At 44.1% G+C, this 24,995-nt stretch overlaps 4 protein-coding genes across 11 annotated transcripts; 1 reads left to right on the top strand and 3 right to left on the bottom strand.

Moving 5' to 3' along the window:
- Positions 1–90: 90 nt before the first annotated feature.
- On the bottom strand, positions 91–21,439 carry LOC108140526 (serine/arginine repetitive matrix protein 2). 8 transcript variants are annotated; one of them, XM_041709652.1, is made up of 11 exons: positions 21,308–21,438; positions 20,911–21,254; positions 12,163–12,482; positions 11,542–11,667; positions 11,356–11,475; positions 10,897–11,288; positions 9,738–9,938; positions 3,252–9,678; positions 3,096–3,179; positions 2,492–2,980; positions 91–510 (listed from the first exon to the last, which is right to left on the bottom strand). In XM_041709652.1, exons 1-11 carry the CDS (start codon positions 21,310–21,312, stop codon positions 367–369), a joined length of 8,652 nt encoding a protein of 2,883 aa, XP_041565586.1. In that variant the 5' UTR covers positions 21,313–21,438; the 3' UTR covers positions 91–366. The 8 variants fall into 8 exon arrangements, with proteins under 8 accessions (XP_041565586.1, XP_041565585.1, XP_041565580.1 ...); XM_041709651.1 differs by having other exon boundaries at positions 3,096–9,678; positions 21,308–21,439; XM_041709646.1 differs by having other exon boundaries at positions 417–2,980; positions 3,096–3,169; positions 3,224–9,678; positions 21,308–21,439.
- Positions 21,440–21,468: 29 nt separating this feature from the next.
- LOC108140532 (UPF0691 protein C9orf116 homolog) lies at positions 21,469–22,316 on the bottom strand. The gene is made up of 3 exons (XM_017263341.1): positions 22,206–22,316; positions 22,001–22,152; positions 21,469–21,926 (listed from the first exon to the last, which is right to left on the bottom strand). The coding sequence occupies exons 2-3, from the start codon at positions 22,137–22,139 to the stop codon at positions 21,721–21,723; spliced, it is 345 nt and encodes a 114-aa protein (XP_017118830.1). The 5' UTR covers positions 22,140–22,152; positions 22,206–22,316; the 3' UTR covers positions 21,469–21,720.
- A 40-nt stretch (positions 22,317–22,356) lies between these two features.
- On the top strand, positions 22,357–23,500 carry LOC108140529 (multiple coagulation factor deficiency protein 2 homolog). The gene is made up of 4 exons (XM_017263338.2): positions 22,357–22,598; positions 22,659–22,746; positions 22,808–22,949; positions 23,156–23,500. The coding sequence occupies exons 1-4, from the start codon at positions 22,441–22,443 to the stop codon at positions 23,281–23,283; spliced, it is 516 nt and encodes a 171-aa protein (XP_017118827.1). The 5' UTR covers positions 22,357–22,440; the 3' UTR covers positions 23,284–23,500.
- A 20-nt stretch (positions 23,501–23,520) lies between these two features.
- LOC108140530 lies at positions 23,521–24,938 on the bottom strand. Its single transcript, XM_017263339.2, has 3 exons — positions 24,421–24,938; positions 24,019–24,332; positions 23,521–23,641 (listed from the first exon to the last, which is right to left on the bottom strand). Exons 1-3 carry the CDS (start codon positions 24,703–24,705, stop codon positions 23,524–23,526), a joined length of 717 nt encoding a protein of 238 aa, XP_017118828.1. The 5' UTR covers positions 24,706–24,938; the 3' UTR covers positions 23,521–23,523.
- Positions 24,939–24,995: the final 57 nt, after the last annotated feature.

The following is a 24,995-nucleotide window of genomic DNA, read 5'->3' as shown; positions in this document are numbered from 1 at the left end:
GAAAGATGAAAATTGTTAACCCCCATAAATACTCAAAAAGCGATTTTTAATATTTTCGTTTTATTTCAAAACTTAAAACTCTTCAACAATTTGTAATAAAAATATTTTCAATATTATTATTTTTACCAATTCGTTAGCTTGTGGTTTTCTTAGAGAAACTTCAAACAATAACAAAAATGGTTTACAAAATTGTCTCAATAACAATAATAGCATCATCTTAACAAAATTGGGGAACACAATTCAAGGGAAGAATAATCAATATTAAATTTATGCGTATATAAACTGAAGCCGTTGTCGTCTTTTGCCTACTTAACAATTGCATTTGGTTATGTCTTGGGATCTTGCCGATTTCGAATCGAATACTTGTCATAAAATTTTCCTAATCGTTTTGATTAACTTTCGGCTCCGCTGCCGCGATTGATATTTGTTTTTATAGCCATTTGCATTATTTGGGTTTACTTGCTTATTCAAAATCGTTATCGTGCCTTTTCCGTAATTGAAATTCAACAACTGCAATCGGTACGTAATTAAATACAATATATATCGTTCAATTGGTATAGGTACATATATGGCTGCGTGTATATCTAACAATGTTGGTAAACTAATTTACGGCTCGTTTCAGTCGGTAAACGTAATTTGATTAATCATTTTGCTTTAGCATCCTCGACTAACTCGGCCCACAAATGCACTGAGAGTTTAACACCATTTTAAAGTGTGTGTATTTTTCTGGATACTGTGTAAATTGTTTAGTTAATATTAAGGAAAAGTTTAAGTTTAATTGAGTGTGGTGTCTAAAGGAATTAGAGCTAAACTTTGGTTAACACTGAAAAAGGATCGAATAATATTTGCCCTCTTCACATTTGGTTACAGTTTCGATAGATATACTCTTTGTATATATGTAGATATATATTTTGTATAAAAATCTTTGCTAAGTTATGATCAGTTGAGTTGCTGGTGCTGTCAATGTAGATGAGGTAAGTTGCAAGAAGCCAAAATGGTTTGGTGCAAGAGTGGCTTGAAGAGTAAATATCCGATTTGCAAGGTTTGTATATATTTATAGAGATATATGTTATATATGTAGTTGGGTTTATTTTTGCCTAAAACTGTTTATAATATTTACTATATTTATATTGCTTTGCGAGAGTTAAGTTTACTGAGATAAAAATCGATCCAAAACCAGGACAACAATTTTAATTAATACAGTACAAGTCAAAAAAGCAGAACATTCAATAATTATTTATTTCTTATTTGTAAGAATTACTGAACTTAAGGGTTAATAAGAAAACCAAGTTATATTTTGTTATATTCTGGCTAGAAAATATATTTTATAATATTATTGTTTAAAGACTGATTTTTCCCTCAGTATAAAAATTTTTGAGCTTAATTTGTTCGAGTTCTGTATCGAATAAATTTTGAATGGGGGCTTCAAATGTGTATGGACAACCTTCGGTTAACGATTGATGTGACTCCCGGTACATGTCTATTGTTTGTTCTGCTCCTTGTCGAAGTTGGAGGTGAAAGTTCTGTTAAACTGAAAGGGAAGCAGGGGGGAGGCACTTGAACCACCCAGGGAACTGCCGCCAAGTGGTTCCCTCAGAGTGAACGACATCATGGGATTGTAGACCCCGGTGGAATGGGTGAGGGAACTGGTACTCACTACGCTCGCCGAGCAAGTGGTAGTGGGTTCGCTGAAGCGAGAGGTGAAGGAGCTGCTGAAATTGTACGGCACGTACGAAGAAGTGGTTTTGGTGGTGGTGGTTATGGATGTGGCGGTGCCTGTGACTGTGGTCGTGGAGCGAAGGTCTAAGCAACTGGCCCTGGGCGTAATGGAGGAGGTGCCCAGATAGGAGTAGTTGTTGCCCGAGGGCAGCGAAGAGGAGGGGCCCGCATAGCTGCTGGACATGAATGAGGAGGTGCTCGAAGCGGTGGTGCTGGATGTGGCTGGAGTGGTGGTGCCCAAGTCTCCGTAGCTTTTGGCCGGCACCGAGGGCGAAACCACTGGCGAGCGGCTGGGCGGGCGGGAGTGGGTCTGCCGCTCGATCTGTTTCTCGGTGAGGAACCGATCGTAGAAGGTCGAGGTCACGGTGGTGTGGCGGATCTCCAGCTTGCCGGGCTGGTAGAGGGGTGTGCCGCCGGCACCACCGGGGGATCTGTGGTGGTGGGGATCGTACGGCTGGCGGTAGGGCGACACGGGCCGGGGGAAACTATCGACTGCACTGGTGCCCGAGCCAGAGCCCGAGCTCGATCCCGTTGTGGTGGCTTGGATCTGGACTGGATCTGTGTGGTGGAGGCGTGTGGCTGTGGTGCGGGACTCATACGGGTGGCTCAGCGGTGTGCGACAGGCCGAGCGTCGGGCATCGTCCGCGTACTTGGCGCACGTCTCTTCTAGTTGTCTATCTACTTTGTGGTTAAACCCGGTTAAACTATTCCCGCTACTTAGTTCGCTACGATTATCAGCAAAATAATTTGGCAACAAGTTATCACGTCTTACCCTACTGCTCTCCCGATCCTTACGCTCCTCGTCCTCCTCCTCCAGACGCCTCCTCCGCTGCGGGGAAAGCTCCCTGCTCACCTCCCTGTGTGATCGGTGGTGCAGGGGACTCGTATCCCTGTCCCTAGTGCCCAGTGGACTCCTTCGCGACTCCGCCGACCCCAAGGACCGATGCTCTGAGGTGATCCTAATGGAGGGAGCATAGTCCCCAGATCGGTGAATACTTCTTCCCCTGCTCTCGCTGCGACTCAGACTCCTGCTCAGGCTGAGATCCTCCATGGAGCTCTTCTTGCTGGCGAAGTGCAGCGAGTCCGAGAAGAGCGAGTCGATGTACCGCTGGCACTTCTCCTTCTGGTAGGGCTTCTCCTCGCACAAGCTGTCGATCGATTTGATCGAGTTCTTGATGGAACTCAGGCGATCGTTGATGTTCTCCCCCGTTCGCAGCGGTACGCCCGTATGGGTCCCAGTTCGGGTGATCGGGGAGGTCTCCTGGGAGGCATAAAATACATAAAGATTAAGTTGTATTGAGACTATTAAAAAAGGTACACTACTATAAAATGCATTTTCAATTTAGTAATTTAGTATGCGTGTACTACAAACTTACCCTCATGAGGCGGCTACCCAAGGCGTCCAGACCCTCCGAGCTGCTGGCGTAGCTGCGCGTGGCCGATGGTTGATCTGCAAGAGTCTTCTTAAGAATACGTTGAAGAATTTTATTGTTCTCCGTTATACAGTCCAAAACCTCATTAGTTCTGCCCACCATTCGATCGCTGTTGTGGCGCGATTTTGACCTGGGCGCCTCCTGAAACTGGTCCTCGTCTTCGTCCTCGTCCCGGAACCGAATCACCTTGGGGCTGGTGGGGCGGTAGTGGGTGGTGCTGCCCGAGTAGCCCTCATCGAAATCGTCACGACGTAGGGCAGACTTGGGTGTAGTGGCGCCTTGGCGGCGGGGACTTTGCTCCCGGGACTTGGCGGCCCGGAATTCCTCGAAGGAGAGCGAGGGTGAGATGACGTCCTTGAGCTTTTGATTGAATGCCTTGTAGTCCTTCTGGGTCTTGAAGTCAAACTTGTGCTCCTGCTCCAGGATGCGTATGCGCTCCTCGAGCTCCTCGGCAGTGGGTGGCTCTGGTCTGCCAGGAGAACTGACTATTCTCTCCAGATTGTGCACCGGTGTCCTGGGCTTTTGCTCATCGCGCATCTTCTGACGCTTTATGTCATCGATGGTGGGCGATCGGGAGCGAGACTTGGGTCGGGCTTTGGCCGGCGACTTGAGCTTGCCATCGAGGACTCGTATCCTGTGCTCCAGTTCTCCTGTTGTGGGTATTGCACTGTCATCCGGACTGGGGCTTAGAATCATTTCGAGAGGATGAATGGCCGGTTTCCTGTTCGGGTCGTTCATTCGCTTGGCCAAGTTTTCCTTCGATTTGGATCTTACCAAATCAAGTACCCGATATTTGTACTCCAGGTCATCGGAGATTGGAAGGTCGTTGGGATGCGGCTTGCGACGAAGTGGAGAGGTGTAGGGACTCCTCTTGGACTTTCTTTCGGGTGAGCGCGTTGGAGAAGGTGATCTCTGTCGATGTCTGGAGGGCGAAGTGTAAGGCGACTTGGCTGACTTTCGCGAAGGAGAGGTGTAAGGAGACTTAATAGCAGCCTTCCGGGAAGGAGATGTGTAGGGAGATTTAGAGGCAGCATTGCGAGAAGGAGATGTATACGGAGATTTACTGGCCACCTTGCGTCCAGGACTGCGCGAACGATCTCTGACCGTTGCAGTTTCCTCCGCTTTTGTGGTGGTTTCCAAAGGCAATGCCTCCTCGTCATCCAGACCCTTGCCCTCACAAAGCTCCAAGTACTTGTTCAAGTCCGTTTCGTGGGAAAGCGAATACTGCAGCTTTATTTTCCGTTCGATCTCATTCAATCGCTGCTCGACATCGATTTTCTCCACATCCTCCAGCAGTTTGATTTGACGTTCCAAGGAGCGGAAGCGCGATTCCAGCTCTTTGGTGGAAGGCAGGTGGACTGTTCTACGTTTTAGGTGGTGTTTCACAGTGTTGGGTCCCCAGTCGTAGTCCTCCGGCTCTTCAGCCTTTGGTTTGTCCTCTTTTGCGGGCTCCTTTGGCTTGGGCTTCTCCTCCGGCTTGGCGCTAGTGAAATCCTCAATTTCTTTTGTGAGATCACAAATAGCTTGAGCCTGCTCCACTTCCTCCGCACTTGGCTTGCTGCTATCGGCTCGTATCAGGCGACCATCTTCGGATTTGATGAGATTGCGATCATTGAGCTGCTTTTCTAGAGCCTGGAATAGATCTTCCAGTTCCTCAGTGTTGGCTCTAGTCAATCGCCTCACTTTTGAAGCTCTGGGCTCGTTGTCCATGAGTAGCACTACAGTTTTGCTATTTGCGTCCACTGGTCCAAGATCGGTGGCATTGATCACCATTTTGTCGGGCATTTCTTTTGCCGAAGAATCTTTGCTAGTTTCTTTTTTTTCTGGCAGTTGCTTGGCTGATTCTTTACTGGTCGGGATCTCTGCTGTAGTGGTTTCCTTTGATTCGATTGTTTCAACATTTGAATTTTCGAGTTTATTAGATGATGGCTTTTCCTTGGATTTGGAGTCCTCCTTTTTGATATTGTCCACTTTATTGGTGGGAACTTCTTTGGAAGGGGCTTCCTTGGGTTTGGAATCAGATGCTGAAGACTTTTCCAAAGCAGGTTGAATTTGGGAGGATTTCTCCTTGCTTTTTTCTGCCTTACTTGATTCCGTTTCCTTTTTAGTATCATCCTTTGATTTTTCTGTCATAGGAGACTTGGCTTTCACTACGGCTATCTCCTTGACTGGATTTACTTCAACAACTGTTTGTTCTTTCTCGCCAAGGTTTTCAGTAACCACCTCTTTGGCTCGAGCTTGAGCTTTCTCTTCGTTTTGCAAGGTCTTGGTTTCCTTTGCCGCCTCCGGTTCCGTTTTTCCGACAAGCGGCTCTTCTAACTTCTCAGCTTCGTCGCTTTTCACATGGAGATTGTGGCAGTTCTTCTCCTGCTTTTTGCAGGCGTCACTATCCTCTGGTTTTTCTGGTTTCGCCTCCGGCACTTCATTCTCAGCAGGGATAGTGCCATTTTTGGCCCGCTCCTCCAACAATTGCTGCTCCAATTGCTCCAGGCGACGCGCCAGATCTTCGGTTGAGGGCTTGGACTCACCCTTCGGCGGCTTGGGCTCACCACAATCCTTGTTGAGCAGCATTTTGATATTGATGCTAATGTTGATGGGCTTGTTGGCGTCCACTTCCTCCAGCTCGCCAATGTTCTGGGTGTATCGAACGAGCTCCTTGCCAGTGGCGTCGATCATTTCCGTGCTCAGCCGCCTTGGGGAGTCACTGTCATCGCTGCGGGGGGCCGCTGACCTCTGACGCTCCCTCATTGCCTCCAGCAGCTTGAGACTGTTCTCGCTCAGCTGCTTTTCCAGCGCCAGGACACGCTGCTCCAGCAGAGCCTCGCCCTCCAGGGCCCTGGCCTGATGGGAGGTGCTGGGCTGGTCATCGGGCGGGAGCTTGACCTTCGATGCAACTTCGGAATCACTTGCACAGCGCTGCTTGTAGAACTTCTTGTAGAGTTGCCTCTCCAGGAACTGCAATCGGTTCTCCAGATCGGCCCGGGAGGGTAAATCAGAGAACCGACGCACCATGCGCTGCTGCCAGGCCTCATGGTTTGCTGCTCTGTAGTAAGCCGTGTTTGCAGGTGCTTCCGAGGTCTCATCGCCCATGGGCGCGGGTCGTTGGAGCAGATGATGATGTGGCCGCTGCCTCCTCTGCGGATTTATCTCGCTGGGCTTGAGGTTCTCCTCGCCGGGTGATTGGCCACGCATCTTGCTCTGCAGCTCCTCGATCAGAGCCTGTTGTTGGTGGAGCACGGGTTCGGCCAGGATGGCACGCTCCTTCGGTGGCGGAGGTGGTGGAGGTGGCTCTGGAATGTGCGCCTCGATGGCCACATCGATGTGCTTGGGCTTGGTGCTCTTCTCACCCCCATGCAGTGCCTCAAAGCGACTCTCCAGATCCTCTGTCGACGGCGGGGGCTTCTTTTCCTCCGCTGACTCCGAGATCACCTCCTGTTGAATCCTTTCGAGAGCTTCATCAACAGTTTCGCTTTGAGTGCCCGAATGATTTTTGCTACTCATGCGACGTTTTAAGGTTTCGTAACGCTTTTCCAGATCCTCCGTGGATGGCGGTTCGGAAGCTCTCCTCTGGTTTTTGCCCTTTTGCTGAGCTTCATCTGGTAACTCAGTATGAACAACTTTTTTTTCGGGTGTCTCTAAGTTCTCGTTAATTTTTGGCTTCTTCTTCGATTGATCTTCCTCGACAACTTTCTTCTGCTCTTTAGTTATTGTGGTATTAACTTCTTTAATCTTTTCATCGAAAGATCGCATGGACTTTTGTGCCTTTTCTTCGACTTTTGATGTTTGATTTTTTGCCGATGACTTTGCTGGCTCAGCCTCTTTGTTGGTTTCTATGTTGGTAGTGCTCTTTTGCTTTTCCAAGGCATTGAAACGTTTTTCCAGTTCCTCTGTGGAGGGCGGGGACTTTTTGGGAGTCTTTGCCAAATCCGATTCTTTACTAGTTGATTTGGTTTCTGACTCAGACTTTTTATCAGGTTCAATAGTTTCTGAAACAGGTGTCTTTGTGGTTTCAACCTTTTTGGAATCACTTTCTTTCTTCTTGGTTTCGCCATTATCTGAACCAGGTTTCTTAACAGCTTCCTCTTTTTTTGTTTCCTCAATTTTTTCTGCATCAGATTTCGTTATGGTTTCATCAGTTTTCGGTATCTTTTCATTTCTAGTTGGTGAACTTACTGACTTTACTGACTTTTGGATATCCTCTGCTGATTTGGAGCTTTCGCCTACAGACTTTTCTTTAGGTTTAGGGGACTCAATTTTACTGGAGGTATTGTCCTGATCCTCGAATTTCTTTGGTGATACAGGACTTATCTTAGTTTCAAGTCTTTTCTGTTGACTATCTTGGGAGTCCTCTGCAGCAGCGGGTGTTTCACTGTCTTTGGACTTCTGCCTTGTCTTTACGGACTCTTGTGGCTCTTTTGCTACTTTGGACGACTCTTCATCGGGTGGTTCTTTCTTATTTTTGGATGGGCTGCTTTTCTGTACGCTCATCTTGCGCTCGAGGGCATTGTAACGATCTTCCAGCTCCGCAGTTGATGGAAGTCTCTTAAGGCGTGGCTGCTCGACTCCCTTTTCATCGCCATCGGTGTCCTTGTTACCGCTGGCTTCGAACTTGGCCGTGGTTTCCTTTGTGTCAGATTCGATATCCTCGGAGTTGTGCAGCTTGCTGGTTTTCTCGCTATCATTTTGCTCCTTGGATTTGCTGCCACCTGGCGGCTCTTCATCCTTAAGATCAATGGGAGCCTTGGCAATAGATTCACTGGAGCTCATTTGTTTTGTTAAGGAATTGTAACGTGTTTCGAGATCGGCGGTGGAGGGAATTCGATCGGACTTATTCGGAAAGTCAGAATCCATTTCGACTAGCTCCTTGCGCTGCTTCTCGGCACTTAGTTGTTTTTCAAGGGTGTTGAAACGCTCCTCCAGAGCGGCGGTGCTGGGAATGTACTTGGGCTGCCTGTCACCATTCGGCTGATCCTGGCTGATCCTTCGTTCTAGAGCCTGATAGCGTTCCTCGATCTCAATGGTCGATGAACGAGTCAGTGTTTTGCGTCGCGGATCCCTTCTCTTGCGTGTGGCATTGTTTTTTGAACCAGCTGTTGGGGGTGGTGGCATATACCCTGTACTATTCTCTATCGTCATGCTCAGGAGCTCTTTGTAGTCGTCCTTGTTCTCACCTGGAATGTTGTCGTCCCGAATCTGAGGTACTTTACCAGCCACCTGTACACTGTCGTCCTCCGCTCTTGTGGGGAAAGGGGGCAAGGATTGGTTCTCCCTGTCTCCACTGTGACCCTCGACCTTCTCCCTTTCCTCCAGGTAAATTGCACTAGTATCTGTTTCTTCTTCGTTCAGCGAGTAGGATAACTCCAAACGATTGGGTCGTTCCACACTATTAACCCTTTCGAAGTACTCATTGGTAACCCCATTGTCGCTCACATCGAAACGCTTTTGCTCTTGCAGCAAGTCTTCATCGGCTTCACTTTTCATTTTTGGTGTGCCAATGGGACTAATTGGGATCTCGGTTTCGCTATGTAAGTTTAGAGGCTCCAGCTTGTAGCTGACCAAATCCAGTTCCTTGTCAAAGCCAAAACGACCGCTTTCCGTGGCACTGTCCTCGCCCAAATCTACAGGATCCACCTCCTCCTTGACGGCCGGCTCCTTCTCATCGCCACTGTCCGTGCCCATCAGCATGAAGGGAATCTCGTGACTGCTGGGAGCCCAGGATTTGGGTCGCTGTCGCTCCAAGCTCGCATCCCTGGAGCCGGTCAGCTGCTTCTGCTCCTTGAGCTTGCGAGCCAGCTTCGCCTTGTGCTTGGGACTTTTCTCAGTGGACTTTGGGTCGTCATCGTCGCAGAGGCTGGTGTCCGTGCTAGAGCCTCCTCCTGCCCCGGCCTCCTGCTCTCCATCGCTTTCCTCGCTGTATGAGGAGCTTTCGCTCTTGCCGAAACGCGTGCGCAGCTTCTGGGTCTTTGCAGTGCCCACATCAATGCCCTCCCGCACCATGGCCGCCCGATCCGCCTTGATCTCCTTCCAGGTCAGACTGTCCCGTCGCCTTTGGCTGGTGTCGGTATCCCGCCAGAGCAGGGTCTCCCCCCTTCTCAGCTGCTTTTCTGAGGCGGGTTTGGTGTGAAGGACTGCCGGAAGAGATGGCTTTCGAGCGGGCGGAATGGCGCCCAACGGTGCTCCAACCCGTTTCCCCTTGTTGGTCACGATGGCCGGGCGCCCGAGAAGCAATTGATTCACTTGCACAGCCGTCTGGGAACTGCTCGCCGGACCAGATCCTTGACGGGCCGCCGTGGAGCAGGCTGTGGTTAGGATGACATGAGCCTGTTTCTGGCGCTCCCTCAGCCGATCATACTGCTTCTTCAGCAGGGATATGTCCAAGGCCAGGCGGTCCTTCTGCTCCACTTGCTGTTTCCCAGTCGCCGCCGCCGGACCCACAGATCCACGTCTGCCCCAATTCAAGCCAAAAACGGTGGCCACCGCCATGCGCTCCTCATCCGAATGGGTGTCCTCCTCGTCGTAGTAAAGCCTTTATGTAAAAGGTAGGTTTATTATATGTTAATATTCTGAATATTTCGTTCAACTCACTGCAATCCCTGTTTGTTACGCAGAGGGGCTATGTTGTAGAGGTGCTTATCCCTCAGCTGCCTCAGGTCCGCAATGGCTCCTAGCTTCACCACACGTTCAATAAGTCCATTCGAGTCCACCAGATGTCCATTTAGAAGCTCACTGGAGTAGGATCCCATCTTGCCATAGAACTCATCCGCAGATCGGACACTGAGTACACGCCTTGAAAGAAATGTTATTGTTTAGAGTTTTAATACTATCCTAAAAGAAGTTATATTGCATGCAAATTAATATTTAAAGCAATTTGCTATATAAACTTACTTAAAAGTTGCTATTTATTGCGATGTGACCAAACCCCATAAATAAAGCTTTCATGTGACCAAATGCCTTATAAAAACTTTTTATTCTTTTAATTTCGCAACTTAATTCTTGACCTTGACCTACCCCAAAAACCTTCTCTAGTTTACATTTAGCATAGTTCAATGTCGTTTGCTTTTTTAGTATTGTTGTTATTTACAAATCTTGTTTTCCACAGAACCATAAAAAGTTCCACAACGTCTGAACATGAAATTCCTTGTGGGCAAAGACCGAGCGGAATTGCCAAATTCCATTTGGCAAGCAGAAAAAACTCTTGCCAAAATTCCAGCAACCTTGACACAAATTCACGACATGCACTGCGGCGATTGTTTGGCCCAACCACCAACCGAAATCCAGCCCAAACATTTTACTGTTATCGCACTAACGTTATTAATTATAGTTTAGAAAATACCTAAATGAAGCGTAATGCCTTTCAGATGGTTTTCAGATTACATGGCTATCCGATATGTAATTGAAATCCAATTTAGAAGTAATATTTTAGTTAAACATTTTTGTTTTAAATTTAAGTCTTTTATAAGCAAGGAATGGTTTGGTTTATCGAATAAAAAAATTTTAGATTTAAAATTTTGTTCAATTTAAAACTACATTTTTTCATACTTAAAAATAACACTCTAAATCAGTACGAAAATATTTGTTGTAAAGTAAAAATATTTGGATTTGCTACGCTTTTTCTCTGCGTTTATAACTGAATAATTTTCATATTGAGATTTTATTAAAACTCCTTTTTAAGTTCAAACTGGCTAAAAAACCTTAACAAGCTTGCTTTAAATATGATTTTATTTAGGAATTTTCAAAGACTCACTCTTCGAGCAAACTCCAGAGGACGAGGGCTGTGCGCAGTAGGACGTCGCTGCCCTCGATGAGCACCAGGTCCCAGACGCGCAGGACGCAGGACATGGGCAGGCAGGTGCAGAACATGGTGAGGAACCACTGCATGGTGAAGACGTTCGTCAGCGGCGGCTCGAAGGCGTTCTCCACGGGTCCCTGGAGTCGCTGCAGGTGCTTTGCCAGGCGCGGCAGTCGCGTCTGCATCAGCTCCCGAAAGACGCCCATATCCGCCTGCAGCCCGCCCATCGAGCCACAGAAGTAGCCCGTGGGCAGCACGCCCTCCACCAGGTAAATCATGACCTTCATGGACTCCTCCTCCTCCTTGTCCATCACCTGCAATATGAGGGCGCCCAGCATGTTGAAGCCCTGTATGAAACGATATTTGACATTCAGAAGTGCGCGGGCGGACAAAGATCCTTTGAGGAGCACTCACCTGGCAATAGCCCACCTCGGGATTGTAGCGCGCATAGCCGAGCAGGATGCGCTTCAGCTTGGCCTGGTTTATGGAGCCCGCGGGGCCGGTGCACAGATTCGAGCCAGTGCGATGCAGATCCTAAACGGGTGCGAGTCATTTATGATTCCCTGGGGGGCACAGTTTGCCCCTGACTGGAGCTCTCACCTTGACTATTTGGATTCCCAGCTCCTCGTCGTCCTCGCGCCACTCCTCGCAGAAGCACTTCTCGCGCTGCTGCGCCCAGTCCACGTTTTTTGACTTGAGGTACTTGTCCGCCAGCGACAGCCACAACTGCAAAGGTAGTTAACCGTGTGAAAGGGTTATTCACTCAAATAGAACAAAAGTAGTTTTACACATAGAATTTCCTTTTTATAAAGTTAAAATAGCGAAAACTTAAAAACAAAGAATATTGGGTTTGTAATTATTTAAATTTTGAAATCGAATTATAACAAATTGTTACAAAATTCTTGAATTCCTCCTCGATAAAAATGTAAAATTAAAAAAAAGCTTAAGCTTTAAACAATTTTTAATAAACAGAAACTAAGCCGCATGAAAAATATAAGACCTTGATTGCGTTTAGTGTGCGTTATGAAAAATTTACAATTTATGATAGCAATACTTTTCAATTTAATAGATATCTTAGAACGTTCTCACATTCCAAGTAAATATAAAATTTGTTGATGTAAGAGAATTAAATATTAAATACAAACTGAAATAAATATTCTCTCTACACCCCGTGGCCCTATTGCTGGCGAAATTATCGCACAGAGTCAGTTGCCATCTCACCTTGCGCCGGAACTCGGGTGGAGTGCCTCCGGGCAGGCGGGCCACCAGCTTCATGGCATGCAGCCACTGATTGTAGTCCGAGGTGGCTTCGTCGTCGGCGGCAGCGGAGGCGGCGGATCCGGATCCGGAGGCGGTGGGGCTGGTGCCGTGACTTCCGCCATTGCGGGCCAGCATAGTTACAATGCTGGTGCTGGTGCTGGTGCTGGTGCTGGTGCTGTTGGGGCTTCTATTGTTGCCGGTGGGCGAGGTTAGGCGGGCACTGCTAATGGCTTTCTGTGGCGGTGGCGAGAGGCTAAAACGCATCTTAGGCTGTGCATCGTCTGCAAAAGTTAAGCAAAATTCTTATATAGCATACTTTCGGTTGGCGGGTGGATTAAGGTATTGGTTGTCTATTCAAAATAGGATTTGGGCTCTTGGCTTCTGGATCCTTAGCACTTACAATATCCGTGCAGTATGCAAACTTTACATATATATGAAAATTCGTAATACAATAGATATATAGAGTTGGTAGTTGGCACAATTTACGTTTTAAGAGCGCGCAAAAGAGAGAAGAAGAAAGAATACAAAAGAGATATATATATATATATATATGTATATTTATATTCAAATATTGGTATAGCTTATACACTTTATCAATCAAGTGCTCTGATCCAAATGGTTGCGAAATGTCGATGAGCGAAAAAAAACTTGAGAGCGACAACAAATGCGGCATGCAGTTTGTGGGGGAAAGTGGCGATTTGTGGCACATCCTTGGGAGAAATTTCAGTGAAAGCTAAAAAACCAAACCAAAGCCAATCCAAAGCGACACAAAACACTCCATTGAAAAACGGCCCACGCAGACGAGTGTCTGTCTTTGTCTTAAATTGACCATGACATTTATTTCACTCGACAAGTGAGATGCGGTTGGGGATGTGTGGGCGATGTGTGTCCCAGCATTCCATGTTAAACATAGTTAGCTTGCGGGATCCTCCGTGCGATGCTGACACTCTGACATGAGGACAACATCCTCCTGGCTCAACCTTCTCTGATTCTAGGCTGCAGACAGCTGCCGACAGGCACTCCATGCCTACATACTCAGCACTAAAGGTCAAGTTAATAAAAAATATGATGTCTCGGGCTTGTTTTACGATAGCAGCATAAATTCAGATTGCGCTCGGCTGAACGATGATTGGCTAAGGTTCAAATTTTTTCCAAGTTTCCCAACCAATCGATATTTTTTGTGTGTTACCCCGCATTCTGATTTGCAATGTTCTCGTGTGGCCATAGAATCCAGCTTTATGGCTGATAATTTGATTTCCGTTTTATTTTTTACTTCTGTTGTGTGTTTCCAGCTTATCAAGTGAATGCTGCTCGAGCGAAACGTGAGTCAAATTTAAAAGCTAAAATCTGTATTTTTCTCGGGTTTCCACAAAAGCTTTTTCTGCGAAATAAATGGAGAATGGTATGTGTGGAAATAAAATTTCCGTTTTAAAGAATTCTTTGGAAAATTGGTGTAATTGTTTGCGTTGAAAGCTGACAGTCGAGTATGCGGGGAATCCATTAACATGGAGCCTCAAAGTAGACACCAAAATGGTTTGGTTAAATTATTCTCGCATTCAGAATCCTTTTTGGATTACATTTACAGTTTTACTTCTTTCAGTTAAACTTTTATTTTAATAACGCTTTAAAAAATGTAATATTGAATTGGTTAATTTACTTTAGTTTAAAAGGTCGTTTATAATCGAAACTTATTTCTTTTCAGTGAGAAAAGCATTGACAAACAAATACTTATTTTTACTTCGCTTTTGGAAATTTTTATTAAAGTTCTAGTTTAGCACGCTTTACTGTATTTGTCGTTTTGATTGCTGAGCATTTTTTCTTCCATCGCTTATTGACGTGCTTATGCAAATTCACACATGTATGTACATATGTTTGGCGTGCCCGAAATGTCAACTCCTCCGAAGAAAGGCATTTGTATAATGAAGAGACATTGCGTTCGCCCAAAGTTAAAGCTAAACAAACATAGGCTTGTTTACCCTCAGCAAATTGGAGAATATCTTGGGAGAGGGTGCAAAGCTTTTATGCCCCTAGCCCTAGCAAACTGGAGTACCAGCATCGGGAGACCCCGACCCAGGCTAATGAAATACTAATTGCGCCGACTCTTATGTAATGGGGTTCCTAACTTCGCACCAATTAGGCGCCGGACATAAAAACATTCTTTATGGCCCGAGGATGGACTGGCCGCCACGGGGAGCCTTTTATTTTTCCTTACTTCAAGTGCATTTTTCATGAGAGATTTATGTGCAAATGACAAGAGGAGCATTTCTTTATTGTGTGCAAGTGAGTGTAATTATTTTAAATGCGCCTGCCCAAGGACATTGATAGGACGTACGAGTGTTTGTCTAGTTCGCGAGCGTGTCAAGGCTGCGATAGTTAGCCCACATTTTGCCTGAATGTTTGGGCCTTGACCAAAACCAAAGTTTGGCCAGCATCACGTGCGTGTTAGCCCTTTATGACGTGAGTGTGTGTGTTTTGTGTACTCAACCATAAAAACACACAAGGCATGACAGTTGGTTTAATGAGCCAAAAGTATATTAGACCTGTCAGCTATTTATTCTGGGAAAGAAGAAATGAAAAAAAGCAAACTGCTTATGGTTTTGGTGAAAACAAAGAAAATATGAAATACATGAAAAAACATTGTCTTGAGAAAAAATGTTTGTTAGAATCGGAAGCTAAAATTATTATATTAGATTGCTAATTTTGGGTATTGGGGAATATATATTGTTATAGAAAAAAAATGTATCCGAACTGGTGTTATAAGTTAACACCCTTTAAAAAAATATCAACTAGATGATTAAGTAGTAGTAATGCTGAAGAGATATTAATTTTCTTCCTCAGTGTGGCTACAACCTTGTACTACCTACCATAAAACATTTATAATACGCCAGGCTAAGACCTAACTTTAATTCGACTTCTCTTTGGCCACCTTTTGAGCAGTTCAAAAGACATTTACTTTACTTATGTAATGCCCATATCCCCATTGAGTCGCTGTGTGAAAGCAGCCAAAGCTGTGTACTTAAACCGCATTTATCCCTCAGGATTGCTTGACCCCAAAACTGGTGGACTGGGTCGAAAAGAGGCTGAAGCGTCTGTGTGTCTTCGACTACTCTTTTCTGGACCATTCTGCGATGCAGTTGGCTAGGGAATTACGTATGTATATAGGAAACTCGGATGCGCAGGCACGTCCTGAGCCATTAGTGTCAATTCGGGCGTAGGGCTGCTAATGAATTCCCCAGTCAACGGCCATCCAGATGATGAATTTAATCCGCGCTGGTTCATTAAACTACTGCATTGCTTAACCCCAATGATTATCGGCTTAGCGATTGCGATTCGCTTTTATCACGCGGTCCCAGACAAAAGCACTTCAGTAGGCGATTATGCAAAAAGGGAGCGAAGGAAATGTAGTGGTTAAGAAAGGGAAAACAAGGGAAAATGAGGAAAAATTGCGAAGGGTAAATGCTGCTTTTGATGGCTTACATAATGGCTCCCCGAGGAACACTCGTCTTGTTGCTGTTGGGGCTACTGTTGCACTTTTCGCAATCTCTGCACGAGTGGTCCTGTATTTAACTTTGATTACATTTTCGAATTACCCTCCAAAAGCATTACTTATATGTCACGTGGGTCTACTTTGAGTATCGCCATAGCAAAGTCAATCAATTTGCATCATGCGGACTTAAGCTGCCTGTCAATTCCAAAAAGCCCGGTTCTTTTGAAACTTAAGTGAGCATTGTGTCCTGCCAAAAGCAATCAAATTCTTTATTTTTCTCACAATTTTTCCATCTGCGTCTGCAGCTTCATAAGTTTGACAAAGGATCTGTGCTTGTGACAGCCGAGTTTGTCCTTGGCTTTACATTAAAACTTTTCTGAAAATTACTTCGCTACCCAATCAGTTTGGTGTTGGGAACATTGTACTCAGATAAGTGTTCAGAATACCATTTAATCCATTAAAAAAATATATTTTTATGCAATTCTTTTGTAAATGTTAAATTGTAATATTAAAGGTTTTCATCCATTTTCCCTTATGCCTTTTACCTTTAGTTTAAATGTTTATGGAAAAGGAAGTCAAAGGTAAATCGAATTTCTATGTTCATTCTCCTGGTACCCTGAATATTGCGATATCATCCGCTTAACTTGAGCTCGGATTGCTGGAATCTTTTCGTGCACGTGTGTGCACATGTCCAAAGTGCTGGCATACTTCAAACTTCCAACCGCCCACACAGCAGCTCGTGTCACTTTGCATCGCCATAAACGCGACGGGCGTCATAAATAAACCGACCTGCCAGTGTAAGCTGCGACGCAGTAATTACAATTTGATGGGAAAATGTCAGAGGTGCTGGTGAAATTGTAAAAAAAACAAAAGCCCAAACAGGAAGCACGGCAAACACAGATGGGTTGAAGCAAGTAACAGACGCGTATGTTTAGCGAAATCAGCAGAGCGTGAAATGATTGCTGAAATAGGTGGGAAAAACAGGAAAGACAACAGCAACAACTTGACCAACGTGCAACAGATGTACTTTTGTATGTAAGTTCGGGTGTGAGGGGTCATAAGGCGGCAATAATCGAAACGGAAAATGTTGTAAACAGGATTCAAACAAAAAACTGAATACCAAACACGGCAGCAAAAAACTCAACTTATTTGTGCTCTGTCCGGGGTTGGATAAATGGGTTAAATGGGGTCGAAAGCCTCCAACACTGCTACATGGCAAAAAAATGGAAATTTATGCCAGCAAGGGGAAGCCCTTGCCCAACGTAAATGCAAATGTTAATTACAAGCGGCCGCCAAAATTAGAATTGTGCGAGTTTAGAATGAGTAACACTTATGTATGTATGCCTCGACGGTGTGATGTGCACGTGTATGCGATGTGTTTGTATGTGTGCATTAGAGCGGACCTCAGTTAACACTGTACCTTAACTCATGCCTTATGTAAAATAATGAATTATTTTATGTTTCCTTTTTTATATTTTAAAATTAAAAAGAAACTTTCATTTTGATTTATCAAAAAAATGTATAAATGAATGCTTTTAAACAAAGAATGAATGATGTTTTATAAAGACCACGAGTCGTATGAGTAATTAAAATCTACAGTTTTTCTCAGTGAATTGGTAAAAATTTTGTATTGTTTCTCTAAACAAAAATTAATCACTTCAAAATGACTTCCTCTTAAATAGGTAACTTTGAACTTTTTCAAATTTTGGCTTATTGAGGTCCGCCCTACTGTTTGTGGGCCCAACGAACATTTTATGATATATGCAGCAGCTTCTCTTTTGAACTTCTTTTGCATAAATTACCTTTTCGTTGTTTATTGGTTGGTTTTACACGTTGTCAAACAAATAAGGTAAAGAAAGAGAGGGATAGAGAGAGCAAGAATTAAGTCTTTGTTTCAAAACGAGCAAAAGATCGAATGCAAAGCAATTCGGTTATTTTTGCTTTGAGGCGCGCTAAAAAACACAAGGTAAAAGACATCGATCGACAGTTAATAGACTTGAAAGGTATGTTAGTATATATGTACAACACACACACACACACAGACAGAGAAAGAGAGAATGAGTGTTAGCTGGTTAGTCTGTGCGGCTTGGCATAGTTACCCATGTTAAGTTAACGTGCGCCTGACGGTATGCTATGATTTCTGCCACTGCACGCAGCGGCTCTTTGTTGTTGCTGCTGCAGTTGGTAGTTTTTGTTGTGGGGATTCTCTATTTATGGCTTTACATTTTTGCTTTACGTTGTACTTGTTGTTGTTCTTGTTGTAGTAGTAGTTGTTGTTGTTGCTGTTGTTGTTGCTGTGGCCTATTGTATTATTTACACAAGATTTACATAATTACACATAAAGACACTTACACATTGGCATGCACATCTATAAACACGTATTGCGCTATAGGATAGAGATCTGTGGCATGCTGAAGTTATATAACTTGTCCAAGACTGTGGACTGACACTCACACACACACACAAATATATCACCGTAGCTCAAATGTCATTGAAAACTATTTGGTTTTCCTCGCAGAAGAGCTCAAAAAACATTCAACTCACACACACCATCGTCTGGGAAAAAAAGGGGGAAAACCTTGACAACTAAGCAACTGCAGACCCAGTTCACAAAGCTTGGCCAGGTGACAGCTGACTTTGGAGAAAAAATAGTAAAGAAAAGCAGACCCCAAGAAGCGTCTTAATGTTACACTTGGCAAATACATGAGGATTGGCTTAAATAGGAACAGTAAATCTTGATGAATTTATGTAAAACATAAGAAAGAAAGTTTAAGACATTATTTAAAAATCTCTGGCAAAAAATTTTAAACAACTCTTAGAGATATAAAATCTATTTAAGTTGTTTCAGAATAAACACGAAAACAACAAAACCAAAGTTTTACTTAGTTTTTGGATTCCCTTTTTGTAATTTAGTGAAAATTTTATAATTTTCATTTTAAGAATTTTTTTCCTTTGACTATAACCAAACCATTGTATTACTAGTGGTGCACTCATCGATCCCCCGCCTTACTGGTCGCTGTCTTGACCCACTTTCGTTGTTACGTTTGAAACGACCCCTGTTCTGGCGAAATAATTTCTCTTGAGCCGGATTTCGTTTTTAAACTTTCATAGTATTTAAATGTATAATTCTGCACGAGCTGCTGCTGTCAGAATTAATATGAAGCCTAATACCAAGGATTGTGGCCAAGTCGATCTGGCAGGCTTTCATGATTTTGACGGGAAAGGTAAACAGAGCTTGAAGCCACGTGTCATTTAATTATGGAGGCAGCTTTAAGGTCAATTGTTGGGGCTATTAATTAAGAACTGCCAATAAAAGTTTCTTTGAACTTCTCTCAACTTTTTCCTCATCCACTTCTTGTTATATAGTTACTTTTTCACTGCTAAATGCTTGACGCTCATCAAAGTTGCTGAACTGCTGCATAATGGATTTGAACGGCTTGGCCCAGATATATGGATTAAAGCCGCGCGGCCTTCAACCCTTTTGCCGTTTTTTTTTTTTTTTTTGTGGGACATTCTGTGTAGTTATGCAATCCACAACCAACAATTTTTTGCCAAACAAAAGCCAGTTCGTGAGCCTTTTCGGTGGGCGAGTGTGAGAGCGTGACATGAATCACACTCGTCGTTGGACACACTGTGCACAACAATGGCAGCAACAATAGCTGGTCATATCAGCCAGGGCCAAAAGTGGCACCTCATGTGTGTGTGTGGCAGCCATCAAAACAAGGCAGGGATAAGCGAGGAGGGGGCGGCGGATATTTTACCCATATTCAGCGTCAACGGGAAATGAACCAGGAAAACGCATTGAAAGCGGTGTTCGCTCTTAATGAAATTTTCGATTGCATGCTTTTAGGCGAGTGCAGTTTTTAATTGCATTTTCCTAGGCTCGCCACGCCAGTCGATCGATAAAATTGTACTATTCCATTACGCACGCTGCTGTTGTTTCTTGGGTCCAACGCTTGGAATTGAATTAGAATGTTGTTTTCCTTCTCTTGAATAAGTTAAATAATAAATAAATAAATACATGGTAATGGTATGCCACGCTACTTTTGCACGCGCTTTTTTTATGGCTCTTGCTTTCCACCTACCATCGCTATTTTGGTCGAGTAATATCAAGGGTAACACACGCACACACACACACACACACACACACAAAGAAAGAGAGGGTGTAGAAAAGTAAGAGAGACGGAGATGATATAAAAACATAGATAAGACAGGCAAAAATGCTTGTGGAGGCCAGTCCACACGTTTGTTATTTCAAACCGCTAGTTCACACACACACACTGGCACTCTCACGCACACAAAGTCAGATTTTATATTTTTTTTGTAGTTTAGTGTGAGCGTGTGAGTGTGTGGCCCGTCAGACAGTCTCAATGCTGCGCTGTGTCGTCATCAACTCAGCCTCTTGCTTTCGGGGCACACCCACACTCTCACACGCATAGGCTGCCCACCTGCCCACAACTCTCACTCACACACACACATACACTCGCACACGGCCACAGAACACAACAAAGTTCATTCAATAAAAGCAAACACACACACACACATACATGCACGTTGCGTGACGCTAGCGAGGATTTTTTCAGCGTTCAGCGTAGAGCTTTGCAACTTTCTCTGGCTCTTCGATTCCGCACTTCCGATCCACACAGCTGAGAGTTCCGCACTTGACTGACGGCAATAGTTTGGCCAAAGCCAAACCGAGCCCCCAGCTGTCAGTGGGGAGCCTGCGCAGTGGACATCCTCCCCCCACCCACACACCCACACATTGACATTTAATGCACTTAACAAAAACTGTATATTGTATAGTGATTGTTAACTTTTTAATTATGCAATCTTAGTGTTTTCTGAACAAATGTGTGAAAATTACTAGCCTTAAATTAGAAGCATAGGAAACTTATAAGGTTAGCGCGCAACTGCACCAAAAAAAGCAGAACTAGTTCGTAGGTTTTATCACCTGTTACCATTCAAAGTACCTATTTTTAAATGCTTAACATTTTTGAAGGCAATAAGGCAAAGAAAGTAGTTAAAAAAGGATTGTTTACCACCAACGATCTAGCCTAATTTTATCAAAACCACTACTAGACTGTTTATATCCTCATACTCAAAGATACTTTAAATAATAATTTTTAACATACTAATTACAAATAGTGTTCTTGTCAATATTTAAATTAAAGCAAATTTAATTATTAATTAATTTATATTAAGACTGAGAAGGTCGTACTTACCGCTCTCAACGACTAGCACAGCGGTGACGAACTCGCAGAGTACCTCCTGATGCCGCTGCAGGCGATCTCTGGCCAAAAGGACTCTTTCCAGCAAATACCCCAACATCAGGATCTCCACCTTCAGGATGGCGCACACATCAATCAGATTGCGCACATCCAAACGCTCCAGGGTGGACCGATTGCCGACCATGCCGCTGGCCAATCGGGCCAATTGTCCTTTCTTCTCCTTCGAGGATCGGCAGCGAAAGACAGGATCCCTACGGCAGCGTCTCATGCGCTTGGCCAACTGCTCCTGCCTGCCGTAGATGTCGCATAGCAATGCATCGAGTAGCTTCTTGGTTTCACTAAAGGAAGGTGTTTCCAAATTCCAGCTATCATACCTATGCTAATGGCTCACCTCATTTCTTCGGATTGATGATAAGGCTCAGCAGTTCGTGGATTACTTTTAATTTAAACTTACACACATTGGTCTTGAGCTGCCTGGGAATTTTTTTACTTTTTTCTTTTTTTACAAAAAGGTAACCGAAGAACTTAAATTAACATAATAATCAACGACAGTGACGTTTGAGTGTTTTCTTGAAATTGTATTTATTTTTTTTTGGCTTTTTCAACATTACATTTTGAAATTTGTTATTGATAGATTTCTTTAAGGTTGCTTTAAGTTAAGGAAAATGTTCAGAAATAAATTTATCACTTGTTGACCAGCGTACAATTTTTGAATTGCATAGAAAACCATAGAATGGTGTACAAAGCTGGAAACGATTTGAGCGTGATAAAAGGCTTCCATTTAATTTGGAGATAAACCATAACCTAGTAGAAGGTGCGATCCATGTGCGTGTTTAGGGAGAAATTGCGATACATGCCAAAGCGAACGACTTCGTTGGAGAAATTCTGGGGCAGAGGATAGAAGCGTTTGGGGATAGTATAGGCATTGGGTGCATAGTAACCATATTCCGAGTTGCAAGTGCGGTACATTGTGTTCGAGTCCGTTTCCACGCCATAACCCTTGAAGCTATCTGTTCAAGAAATATTTCAAAATGTATTAAATCAAAGGTTCTTTAGCGAGGAGAGGAGAGATCCTTCCACTCACAGGGACACTTGATGTCCTCCCGCTTGTGCAGATTCTCATAGAGCTGGGCAGTCCTCACGACGGGCTTGCGTTTTTGGAACTTGGCAAACTCCACCTCCGGATTGAAGGTCTCAAACTTGTCGCAGTACTGCTCGCACATTTTCTCAGTTTAACTAGTAAAAAATGTAATAATTATTTAACGCGACGTGTGCCTAGGACTACCAACCAATAGTGCCTAGTGCTATTGAACCAACGGGACAAGTGCCAAAAAGGTTGCTATGTTTGAATTCTGACAGCCGCCCGGGTGAGGGGAAAACTCCAAAACTCAGCGCCTGCGCCTGGCCAACCGCTTTGACAGCTCGCGTGACAGTTGTGGACTGGCCAACCCACCCCGCTGAAAATGTACAAAAATACACAACTGAACTCAACACACAACAATTCGCTGCAATTTTAGCTCTACGATGTATAGGATGTGCAACCTATCGAACCTGCTGAACTTCATCATCTGCATAGCAAGCTTCAGCCAGAACTTTGATGGAACTCTGGCAGTCAAGAGGGGGCCACATCATCCAAGGGGCGAAACACGGAGAGTGGACCAGCATCTCACCCACGAGGAGCAGTGAGTGCGGGGAGCAAGTAAAATACGGGCTAACAATGTATAAATATTTCCTTAATTTAGTCGAATCGATGACGATTTGAGGGACATGGGCGTGCAGGCCAATCTGGATGACTTGAGCGAAGAGGAGAAGATCTTCTACATGTTCAAGGTGGCACCTAAAATGCCTTGTGCACGATAGTACCCAGTACTAAATAGTTTCATAATTTTAGGCCCATGACAATGACAACAATAATGCACTTGATGGACTCGAGATGATTCAGTCGGCCATGCATCATAACTATGACTACTTTAAAAACAACGAGCGGGATGAATACTTGCAAAATGCGACCGATGAGTTGGAACACTTTATAGGTACCTAATTCTTTCTTATCTTTTTTTCTTAACTATTTCAGCCATGTCATCACTTATAAATTTTAGTTTGTTACAGTACCCTATATGTAACAAGATGAATAATTCAACGAAACATGTAGTTCTTATTGTAATTGAAAAGGCATATTAATGGACTTTAGTTTGTTAAAATCAAATGTGTTTAATTTATTTTTATTTTATTTTCACAGAGGCCATTGACAAGTTTTTGCTGATTGCCGATGACAACAACGATGGTCTGCTACACTATCCAGAATTTGTTAAGGCCATAACCGGCGGCAAGGATCAACTGAATGTGGACAGGAATATTCTGCGCTAACCCCACAAAGACCCGATTAGCATTCACCAACAAACGAAACATCCGAAACAGTAGACACAATAATAGACATAGAATAGTTAAATTTTTTAGCAACTAATCTGATTTCCATGCTGAACCATTTGAGACTGTACACCACAAGCAGAAAACCACACACTAGCCTGCACCACGTTTGTACTACAACCTAATGATTTAATATACATTTAAATAGATACATAAATAAGTGTTTTTCAATCGGAAACTTTAAAGCAATCCGTCACAAGTCTGGGTGGTGTTGCAGGCCACTCCTCGAAAGCCATCGTAGGCGGCACGCTCCATCAGAACGATGAGATCGTTGTAGCGTGGTTTCTCCAGCGGCACACTATGAATAATACAATTAAAAGTCTTATTTTTACTGGCTAATTTGTAAGCTTATTTTGAAACGTAAATTCAAATAAAATTTCAAAGATATGAAGGCAGGGTAGTCAGAAGTAAAATATAACGTTTTGTAATTTATAAAAGACAAGCACCTACTAATTAAAAATTGATTGAGCTTACCACAGATCTCTGATCTGATTGAGCTTACTGATTATTAAATTGTAATATACATTAAAACTAATGAATATAAATGAGAATACATTCTTTGAGCTTCATTAGTATTTGGTTTGTTAAAACAAAAATGTAAGAATAAAATAAGGAACAAACAAAACTGGCTTTACTTATATATATATTTTGAGAGTTAAAAAGGTGAAACCTTACCCCTTGAAAACTTCGATGGCGCCCAAAAGAGCACGTCCTGCCTTCGCATACTCATAGGCTGCTGTGGGACAGGCACAGGAAGCTGCATAGAGGCACTCATCCCTGCCGGATCCCTGGGCGGCCAAAAACCCAGTAATCAGATAGTCATCACCAGAAGTCAAGCCCAGGCCCAAGTTGGTATCGCTGCGGCCAGCGGAGCGACCATGGCCATAGCCATAGCCACTCCAGTGTCCTGCTCCCAGCATTCCAGCTGAGAAGATAAGAACCTTTAGCAGTATGATGACCAGCAGATTGGTGAGATTTAAGCTAAGGACCTAAGGTAGAAGTAATGAATTAAATGTTGCATTAAATATCTAATTTAAATACAAATTATTTTCCATTTCTGATATATGTTTAACCCACTTGACTGTTTCCGGCTGAACGATGCAGCAGCTCCTTGGCCACCTGGATGACCACATGGCCAGCGGGACTGCCGAACATGCTGTTGGCATTTCGCAACCAAGAAAGTGGTCTTTCCAGGGCAGTTATTCCTCCACTGAACTCCAATTCGGTGGAGTTGGGTACATCCGCATTATCCATATCCAGGTCGTAGTTTTGAAGCTGATAACTGGCTGTCATGGCAAGAACTGGGAAGCAGATCAGAGCCGCGACAGTGATGATGATATAATCCCAGCCTGGTTGTGGCATCTCGAAGATCGCGTGCTTGTCTTTCGGTCTGTGTCGGAAGTAATGCGAATGATGACTAGTCTGGGCCCTGTGAAGTGCCTGCTTTTTATGGGACGATATTTCGGTTTGGCAGGTAGGCGAGCAGATTAGACTGCAGGCCTCGTTGCACTGGAAAAGCGGATCGCCAGCGAGAGTGTTTTTCCTGGTGTCATTAGCCTGAAAATGCAGCAGACGTTTTTCCGCCCGAAGGATTCGCTACTGTCAATGCCAACTCAATTCCGCAGGTAGACGCACGCGAAATTGTGCGTGGT

The sequence above is a fragment of the Drosophila elegans genome, unplaced genomic scaffold (assembly GCF_018152505.1).
Source record: "Drosophila elegans isolate 14027-0461.03 unplaced genomic scaffold, ASM1815250v1 contig_476, whole genome shotgun sequence".
Classification (NCBI taxonomy): domain Eukaryota; kingdom Metazoa; phylum Arthropoda; class Insecta; order Diptera; family Drosophilidae; genus Drosophila; species Drosophila elegans.
This window is presented reverse-complemented; position numbering and strand designations above follow the sequence as displayed.

What these genes read in the sequence shown, in the direction of transcription:
- LOC108140529 (XM_017263338.2), top strand. Translation starts at nt 22,441, where the DNA reads ATGTATAGGATGTGCAACCTATCGAACCTGCTGAACTTCATCATCTGC. An exon ending in CATCTCACCCACGAGGAGCA is followed by an intron (nt 22,599 to 22,658) that starts GTGAGTGCGGGG and finishes TCCTTAATTTAG; the next exon opens with TCGAATCGATGACGATTTGA. An exon ending in TGAGTTGGAACACTTTATAG is followed by an intron (nt 22,950 to 23,155) that starts GTACCTAATTCT and finishes TTATTTTCACAG; the next exon opens with AGGCCATTGACAAGTTTTTG.
- LOC108140526 (XM_041709645.1), bottom strand. An exon ending in TGGGAATCCAAATAGTCAAG is followed by an intron (nt 11,476 to 11,541) that starts GTGAGAGCTCCA and finishes GCACCCGTTTAG; the next exon opens with GATCTGCATCGCACTGGCTC. An exon ending in CTCTGGAGTTTGCTCGAAGA is followed by an intron (nt 9,939 to 10,896) that starts GTGAGTCTTTGA and finishes ATTTCTTTCAAG; the next exon opens with GCGTGTACTCAGTGTCCGAT.
- LOC108140530 (XM_017263339.2), bottom strand. Translation starts at nt 24,705, where the DNA reads ATGCCACAACCAGGCTGGGATTATATCATCATCACTGTCGCGGCTCTG. An exon ending in GTTCAGCCGGAAACAGTCAA is followed by an intron (nt 24,333 to 24,420) that starts GTGGGTTAAACA and finishes CTTCTACCTTAG; the next exon opens with GTCCTTAGCTTAAATCTCAC. An exon ending in GCCATCGAAGTTTTCAAGGG is followed by an intron (nt 23,642 to 24,018) that starts GTAAGGTTTCAC and finishes TATTATTCATAG; the next exon opens with TGTGCCGCTGGAGAAACCAC.
- LOC108140532 (XM_017263341.1), bottom strand. Translation starts at nt 22,139, where the DNA reads ATGTGCGAGCAGTACTGCGACAAGTTTGAGACCTTCAATCCGGAGGTG. An exon ending in GGAGGACATCAAGTGTCCCT is followed by an intron (nt 21,927 to 22,000) that starts GTGAGTGGAAGG and finishes TTTCTTGAACAG; the next exon opens with ATAGCTTCAAGGGTTATGGC.